Source organism: Diachasma alloeum, unplaced genomic scaffold, assembly GCF_001412515.2.
Source record: "Diachasma alloeum isolate Michigan unplaced genomic scaffold, Dall2.0 Dall_scaffold_00302, whole genome shotgun sequence".
Taxonomy (NCBI): Eukaryota; Metazoa; Arthropoda; class Insecta; order Hymenoptera; family Braconidae; genus Diachasma; species Diachasma alloeum.
Window position 1 is genome coordinate 1143596 of NW_021680441.1, and position 9724 is coordinate 1153319.

Sequence of the window (9724 nt, forward strand, 5' to 3'; positions counted from 1 at the left end):
AATTTCCCAGCCAATTCCCATAGAGCTTTCCACGCAATTTTTCGCGGGTGTATTCTTTGGGGATTTTCACTGCAGAAGAAAGCTGATATCAGATGAATGGAATTTCGATCAAATGGAGAATGCAACCAACATCCGGTGGAAGTGAAACATACGAGTGCTGCTATAAATTATTTTCAACTGATTATTAACTCGGTTAGCAATATTTCTGAAACTGTTGGCAGTCTATCTAAGGATATAGTTTCGTGTACCAGTTTATCGAGTTTGTTTCGAAGAAGAGAAAAGTGAAAGAGTGCGTGGCACAGCGTGTGAGATTGGTCAGAAAACTATCGGTATGCAATTTCTAGGCACGCCTTTTACTTATTTCAGTCGTTGAGGGACTTTTCAATCGGAGGGGAAAATTATGGCTTCTTGATTATCTGATAATTTCCACGACACCTGTCACGGAACAGTGATGTGAAGGGGAAATTTAGGCTGCTTGGGTGGGGAGAGATGATTTAGCGATGATAATCGAGTGAATGTTGGGGACATTTCTTTTCAGAGCACGTAGTCATGAGATAAATCACTCATGATCATTTTCTCAGACTCAGGGAAATTACGAATTTGAATTCAATTTTTTACATTTATTTGGTTGTTTCTATATTTGAAAGTCTTTCTTTCAAATTTTTCTATTATCTAGAGAACGCTGTCGCGCGTTCTAATCTATTACCTCATATATTTATAAGAATCGTCAATTGATAATATCCCATTTGAAATATCCAAGTGAATTTAAATACACAGGGCTTTAATTATTTATGCCACATTCAAATACTGCTCTGACACACGATGACAATTGTTTTGTCTTCCACATTTGCAGTATCATTTTATGTTCTCTATCAGTGTTTACTAGCATTGATTATACACAATAGATTCTCGATTTGTTTCCTTATATGGATTGATTATTTGGGAAATAGCAATTTTAAGATTATTTTCTTTTCTGTACTGTTTTATGATAATAATAGTCTAATAGTTTATAATTGAAATGTAATGTCTGGTTTGTTGATATAGAATAAAACATGCACCTGAGTAAGAGCGCCTTGAGCGTTCGAATCGTCGTGCAATTTGTTGAGTAAATTCTTGTGATGATTTTGACTGCTGCCGACCGAAATAAAGGCCAAAACCACTTCCAAGAATTTAAATAGACCCTTCAATCCACCAAAACTTCCGTAATTAAATTAATTAATCAACTGATTAATTAATAAGAAAGTTAATAATATTTTTTAAAAATGACTGGAATTGTACCTCATGAAATGTAAAATTTTCAAACAAACCAAAAATCTCAATTCAATTGTAAATCTCATATTTTCTATTAGAGAAATCGAATTTTAACGCATGTTAATAACTCATTTTCAATGTATAAAATTTTCAAACAAATTATATTGATCGTAAATTACCCTGAATTATCTTAATTTTCAGCTCAAAGCATCTACTTTTATTGCTTAGTCGATACAAGAAGTTTCCTTTTCATCATTCATATTTCAAATGTATGAAATTTCATACACTCATAAATACATTGTAAAAATAAATGTTGCATAGATAAAAAAAAATCAATCAATTAAAACTCACTATTCACATATTTATGTCAATGAAAATCTTTTGATTATATAAAATAAATTATTCATTCATTCCCAATAAAGTTTTCACTTTATTCAAATAAAGTTTATTCAATTCCAATAAATTATTTCTCTGACAAAATTGATCTTTTATGGAGAATTTAGCAGTAATTATCAAAAAAATAACACTGAAATTGTGATTTATGGGAAAAATAAGCGAGAGACAAGAATTCGCCAGTTTCCTTACATTTTCAATCAACTCAAAATTCAAAAATAAATTTACCAGAATTTTCAGAGAATAATTGAATTAGAATTTATAGTTTATGTTGATTGTTTCATTAAATTATGAATTTTCAATAACAAAATTTTTTGCAATTTCGGTGGAATTCTAATTTGATTGAATTTGATTGATTCCAAGAATTGGGCAGAAAATTTCAGTCAAAAATTTTCAAATGCCTCAACAGTATCTAAATTTTCTATAATTTGTAACTGGTACTTACTTTGGTTCGATTGAGCGGATTAGAAAAATCCCAATTGGGTGCGACAAAGAGGTAGCCATATTTGGATATCTTCCTCGTGGCCTGCAACATGAGAGAATGCAAAATATGTAACGAATGGGTACAATTGTTACCTGTGATTATTGGGTCTGAGTATGTATATTTTTTGCTTCAATTATTTTGCTGTAATGATGGGTCATTTCGAAGTTGATGACGATAATTGAAATGATATTGATGAGAGTATCTTTTCACACACAATAAATTTTTTGCTGGTTTTTTGTTCGCAAAAGATTCATAAAATCATTTAGATTTCAATGAGGTTTTCATTGATAATTAATTCGGGAACCATTTGAGGACAGATGTCATAAATTATTTTGAATTTTCATGGTTTCAGCTTTTTTATAAAACTATAATTCTATGACAAATTTAAGACAATTTTCAGGTATTTGAGGAAGTTTTCGCGTTTTCCTAAATAAAAAAAGTGGGAAATTTCTTTCGTCACAACATAGTAAATATATTTTTTCTAATAAATTAGCAATTTGCTTCCTGACATCACTACCCCTACATACCCTGATATCAGAAGAAAAAAATCATGAAAATATCGATCATTTTCACGAAGCGTTCGAGCAATAAATAAATTAAAAACATACATATTACTCAGTTCTTAAATTTTTCACGTTTAATGTTATATAACACATGTGCTCCATGAGTCTAAGCGTCACCAAGCGATGGTAGGTTGTCCTGCCCTGCATACACATCACAAAAACCCCATAAATTACTGAAAATCAATAATTTTCACTTGAAAAATTGCTTGATATAAAAAATAATGTTATTTACAATGTTTAAGCAATAAAAAAAATGCAAAAATTTCCGGTACCGGGAATCGAACCCGGGCCTTCTGGGTGAGAGCCAGATATCCTAACCACTAGACAATACCGGAGAAGTTGAAAGTAACAATTTACTTAGTGGTTTTGAAGTCAAACACATATGAGCGAAGTTATCTTTTTAAATCAATTTTTTAATATTTTTTTTATAGACACCTTACTGTTGTAACGTCATCTGTTGTATACGTATAATTGTATAAGAATAAGATTAGAGAATATCTCGAAAAACGAAATTAAAAATTAACTTTCTTTTTATGAAGTAAAAAAGAAAATGAAGTTTTTTTTTCGAAAACAGAAATTTTTGGTTGAAAACAATTTAAAAAAATATATTACAGTTGTTTTAGTATTCCTTGATATTATTCTGGAAAAATCCAAATTGAAAATCAATTGTTTTTTGTGAAATCAAAAATAACTAGTGAAGTCATTTTCTTTTAATTATACATTTTTAATGTATAGAACAATTTTTTGAAAAATAAGTCATTCTTTTTTTTTCCACTATGTTTTGCTCTATATCAGGTAAAAATAAAGATTTTCGATTAAAAACATTTTCTCAAACAAATAAATCAAATTTTTTCTATCAAATGAATATATTTCCGTCATATTTCGACTTGAAATTGAACATTAACATCAATTAAAAATAATCGAAATTTGCAAATTGTCTAGAAAATTGTAAAAAATACTCAACATGTCTAAAAAAAACTCGCATTCTGTCAAAAAAATTCAAGGAAAATCAAACATCCGGGGAAGTTTTTTCAATCACCCAATATCATTGTCATGAAGCTTCTCTCGCACACAATCAGAAATTGCTTGTTGACCACCGCTCTCATACCCCTCCCACCGAACTGGACACAACCACCAGGCAATCCCTTGTATTTTCATGGGAGGCGTTGAAAGTCTCTAGTTAAACCGAAAAGACCCATTATCCGAGAGGCATGGTATCGCTGCAGCTGGGGGCCCACTTTCGCCTTGACCGTCGCTTTTTCTCTCGTCTCAGAGAAAACCACCAGAAAATACTGAGATACGAGGCAAGCGCATGTGATCCGATCTCCCCCCCTGTGGTTGTCTGGAAGTCTTCACAGGTACCGCCTACACTTCGGAATTTCTTGACTCCGAACGGAATCCGTGGGCTATGTTCTTCTGGTCAATATCTGCCCTCGGCTGAGATCGAACCAGTGATCTCTGGATCAGTAGGCAGGCTCCCTGCCCACTGATCCAGAGAACTCGACATGATGATGTTAAAAATAATGATAATAATCCACGCGCGGGAAAATTTCCGGAAAAAACCCAACGAATTTGCTAGAAAATTCTATTAGATTTCAATTGAAAATTCTACACGGAAAAAAAACCTGAATTGAGGATAAAATGTACTTGATTGAAGTATATTATATAGAATCGGCCAAATACTGGTAAAAATTTCAATAGAAATCCAATAGAATTTTCCAGCGAATTCGCCAGATTTTGTTGTAAAATTTTTTTCATACGTGCAATTGTCTACGAGACAGACGCACCTATGAAGAGGGAGCGTCCGATGAAACCTCGTATGGATAAAAAATTATAAAAGCAATCTGCCCAGCGAAGGACTGACGCATGACATTAAAATAAAAAGTATACAATTGCTTTAAACGCATGCTAATTTTAGAAGTAGGTTATAATTATGGAAGCTATTAGCGTCGTGTTCTATAGATTCACTAACGAGCAGTGTGCATTATTAATTCAATTAACGGCAATAGTGGGGCTATGGCGAGGCAGACTATTAACTAATCGGAGCATGACGTGGGCTAGTCAGTATAATCGGTAGTTACTGGTGAAGATCCATCGTTACAATACCGTTTGCTGTCCTTATTATAATTAATTATGTTGAAAATACTTGGGATATCAGAAATTGAAGATCTCAATTTTCTCAGGAGTATTCGGAGAAATTCATTTTCAGATGCTTTCATTTTTTTCATTAATTGGTTTGAACTTTCCACTGATACATTAAGTCTTATTTTTAGCGCTTCCGAATGGAAGGAGTGCGAATATGCTATTTTTAGACTACTAACGCCAGAATAATCAATCTGGTTTTCAATATTGAAAAGCCGAGTTGAAAACCAGAGTTTGTAGCAGCGATGTCTGATAAGATATAATAGTATATTTCGAACAATATTTTTCATCACAATGTGGCGGAAATTGGATTTTTAGGCACGCGGAGCGTGCCGAAAAGTTCACTTTTCGTCACAGCGTGATGAAAATGTTTTTTTGGGCTCAAATGAAAGACCGGGTCGAGAAATGGCGTGCTGATGCCTCTCTAAAGATGATTTTGAACCAGGGGAGACTCCTAGACCCCACTGGACAATGTTGTCACAACTCTGGTTTCCAACTGAACTGCCGGAGTTGAAAACCAGAGTTCATAGCAGAGATGTCAGACAAGATGTGAGTGAGAATCTACCGTGAATCCACGGTAAAATTTACCGTAGAGCGTGCGAATAGACACTGCCAAGCGAAATGGCCCCAAAACAGGTCAGACTATTGATGTCGCGAGGAAAAGACACACCTTTGGAAGAAAGTTTTGAAAGCTGAGTGCGGAGATAATTTGATCGACAATGCTTGGGAAAACATCGTATCTCGGTTGACCCCACTAATGCTAGATTAGTCTCGTGGATATGAATTTCAGATGGTGAGGGGAATGAGAGATTGAGCGATTACATAAAATTACGAGTGTCGTATTTGCAACTGGATTCTCTGAGGATAAGTCTCGGGATAAGTCTTGGGTATCATGGGAGCGTGAATTTTATCAACGAACTATTGGGGACAACACTCCCTAGTTTACATCCTTCAATTACCATTTTGTCACTTCAATTTACCAATTTTCCAATCTCAATTGAAATTCCTGTATTCGATTCATCATTTTAAAATGATTTGAACAATTTTTTTTTCTATTTTTTCGATTTCAAAATGTTAGTTACAATTTTAACGGAAAAACGTAATGTTTATACGGTATTAGGTTCCCTGATTTATACAAAAGCTCATGTTAATTTGAATATCATTTTTTTTATAGAATGGCATGACTAAATCTATTTTTTTTCACGCACGAGAAATTTCGTAGAAAACAGTAGCGAATTCGATAAAAATTATATTGGATTCTCTAAGTTTTTGGCCGATTCTATTAAAAAATTCCGTCCCATAGGAACTAGTTTATAGAAAAAAAAATCAAGCGAATTTGATCTTTCTGTAGAACTTTTTCTATTAAGACCTTTTCTATAGGAATTCCTTGATATAATTTTTTAAATTTTATTTCACTTTAATTTTTTTCTTCTCATAACAAAAATGAACTCAAAGAAAAAAAAATCAAGTCGAGCAATTTCTATAGAAAATATCTCAATAGAATAAGTTGTACAGAAGAATCGAGTTCTATTGACTTTTTTTACAGAATATTTTCTATTGAACATTTCAATAGAATCAGCTAAAAACTAATAAAAAATTCAATAGACATCCAATAGAACTGTCTAGCGAATTCGCGAGGTTTTTCTATGAAATTTTTTCGTGTGCGTCTCTAGGTCGAAATAGTTTGTTTCGACCTGATGACGAACTCTACTATCTTGAAAATGAACACGACAAAAACATGAGCATCAAAAACAGTTCCTCATGTTTTCACTCTGCTCACCGCAGAACGTTAACATTGCACCCTGCGAGTGCCAAATTGCCACGGCGCCTGAGATGCACATGTAGCAGATAAGGAATAATCTCGTAGTGAATCACGTTCCCCTGGAGCCCCAAGACCGGTAGGACTATTGTCAAAGTCAGACCAGAGCCACTGTAGTGGCGTGTTGAGTAGTTACTTGTCTGGCACGCCGACGAGTCGGGCGCAAATTCCCAGTCGATTCCGAATTTTCAGGGACTTTTGTATTTTATGATAACATCAGAAAGATACAATCTACCAAGTCTTGGAGAGAAAAATAGCTAAAATTTCTCGGACAGTTTAGTTATAATTTTCAGGAGAGCGGCATTGAAGTTGAGTTAAGGGGTAACGGAAGGCGTCGCAAAAGTTTGTTTTTTCAACCCATTTTTCTCCGATTGTGTCCAATATAAATGGCTGAAATTTTCACCAACGCTGAGAGAAAAATATCATTCTTCTGACTATATTCCATCACCATCGAATTATAGCGAAAAAGTCCTCAACAATTTTTCATTATATTCATGTTGACGGAATAATTGAAAGAAACAATTTAGAATAACGAAATTTACTGAAATTCTAGTGGAACTGTTCCTTCATAAACATTTCCACAAGGGGTAACAGAAATTTCATTTAATATTTTCAACAGCGAACACTCTTGTCAAGTCCTCTACAAAAAAATAACGGGCAAAGAGCCGAAGTGACTGGAGCCATAAATAAGAGAAAAAAGGCAGACCAATTAGTGAGAGCCCCATTCGATAATGAGTCCTCATTAACTGTCGCATAGAGCGCCCACACAATTAGGAATTGCCCTGTTAAGGTAGTAGTAGCATATTCTATTTCGGTTCCAATGGATATAAAAGAACTTCCGTTTCAATAAATATTTGCACAACCTTTCGCCGTTATCTTCCAGGACAGCCTGAATAAAATAATGGAAAAATGAGCTTTATGAGGCGAAATAAAAAATTTACTCAAGACAACATTAACAAACGTAAAATGAAAATATTTTACAATTTTTAATTTTGTTTGATTTCCTTAATGCAGAGAAAAGAAAAAAAGTAGAAAATGGCATTTTTGCTATAAATGAGTATAGCAATTGAATGAAATGAGTATAGCATTTGAGAATTCGGAAGGAATGAATGAATAGATAAATGTCAAGGAATTCCTACAGAAAAAGTTCTATGAAGACATCTAATTGTTGCATAAAATAGTTTTTACTGGGCATTTTCATAGAAAAGAAAGCGTGGAATTCTCTAATAGAATCGGCTAAAAACAACTGATAGACTTCTGAATAAAAATCAAACAGAATTTTCTACCGAAATCACTATATTCTCCCTTGAAGTTTCTTTGTGCGTGTGCTAACAAACTCTTCCCTATGAACCTTTCCCACCGAAGGCTCTGAACTGTCAATGGTGATCATCATCACCCCCGGAAAGGAAGCAAAAAAAACAAGCTATGTAATTGAGTTAATGCAGAAGCCAACACCATGCAGGGTAACACAAAGCAGTTTCAAGTGTAATCGCATAATAGAATCTCGTCGCATTATAAGTATAACTTATGTGAGAAGAAAAAAGCGAGGGAAAATGTAAAAAGGATGTCTTCCTCACACAGCCCAACTGACTCTCGGGATGAAGAGAATTTTTGACAACACTAGATCTTTGCGCGCGCTTATCTTTTTGTTGAGAAAATGAAGAAATCGAATTTATTAAACTTCATATACTCATAGATGTTTTATAAATATTGATAATGACTTAAAGAGAATTAATGAAGAGTGAAGCATCAATGAATAATTTTTAATCTTCGATAAATTCATTTTTTTTACTTTTAAAAATAATCTGATTAAAATCTGTAATTGTTGAAAAATGAGGGGAGGGTTATGAATTGATTTCCCAGAAAACTGAAAAAATTTCTTGAATTCTTCGGAAAATTCCACAGTTTTCCAGATAACCGTAGCTCTTCAAAGATTTTTCTCGAATTATTTGGGAAACCGAAGAATTTTCATGAATTTTGTAGAATTAGGATTTATGTATGAAAATCTGAGATGCAAGAATTGATCATTTTTGCGTATGATAAATATGAAAAAATTAAAATTTGAGAAGTGAAGAATAATTTGTGCGTTAAAAAAATTTAGAAATGCTCTGTTTATTTTCTCATGATCAACAATTAGGCAATTTAGATATGTTTTGATATAAAGACAAACTTCACACATGAAAAAATGAAACATATGACGCAGAAAATTTTTTTTCCATTTGAAGAATTTGAAAATACCGGGAATTTTTTTCAGCGACTACTTCACGTGACACATTGATCAATGAAAATTGCGGATTAGTGGTCAGGAAGTTTCGAGATATTTCGATATAAAACAACTTCACGTTTCTTTCATCTTTAGTAAAATAGGATCTCCGAAACGAGAGTACAAGATTTATGAGAGAGCATGAGAAATCAGCAGGTCCGAAACGTGAATTGCGATATAGTAGTGCCATGATGGTAGCCAGGACGGAGACAGCTGTTGTACGCAGTCACGACTTGCTGGCTCGGCACCACCAGTAACTCTCGACAAGTGCGCATCACGAACCTGATTTTAACTCACGCGAGAAAGGGGAACCGCGCGGTATATATATGTAATATTCAGCATAGCTTGAACTCTGCAGCTCCATTCCGCATCGATATTTTACGAGATGATGGCTTGTGAGGAGAGAAAACTTGACTGAAATTGTCAAAAATATTTTTTTCGAGGACATGAGGAGATTGAAATGAAAATTAACAGCTTTATCTTGTTTTTCATTAGCACAAGTCGGAGATCCGATCAAACTTAGCCCCTTATGTATAGATATTCCAAATTTTTATTTTTTTCCTCATTGAAGTAGTTTTGAAAAAAATTGCGAGCTAATAAAAAACATTTGCTACTTAGTACTTTTTTTTAAATAAATTTTTGAAAAATCACCTCTGAAAAAAAAGGCGTTATCCCCTCTATTTCATTATTTCCAAAAAATTTTATCACCAATCGATAGCAAATTGTTTGAAGATTTTTGCGAGTTAAGAAAAAATCGTCAATGCAATCCTATTATTGTGTAAATTAACAATTCCGATTTCAACTGAAAA

The 9724-nt window shown here is 33.5% G+C and overlaps 1 protein-coding gene and 1 non-coding gene across 3 annotated transcripts in view; both read right to left on the reverse strand.

Annotated features, from left to right (window-relative positions):
• LOC107039654 (protein outspread) overlaps nt 1-9724 on the reverse strand; it is a 43078-nt gene that overhangs the window by 25233 nt on the left and 8121 nt on the right. For both annotated transcript variants that reach the window (XM_015259402.1, XM_015259403.1), the window contains exon 2: nt 2090-2170. In XM_015259402.1, coding sequence (XP_015114888.1) covers nt 2090-2170 — 81 coding nt within the window. The remainder of the gene's footprint in view (nt 1-2089; nt 2171-9724) is intronic.
• On the reverse strand, nt 2955-3026 carry Trnae-cuc. The gene has a single exon. It is a non-coding gene; the product is annotated as a tRNA-Glu (tRNA).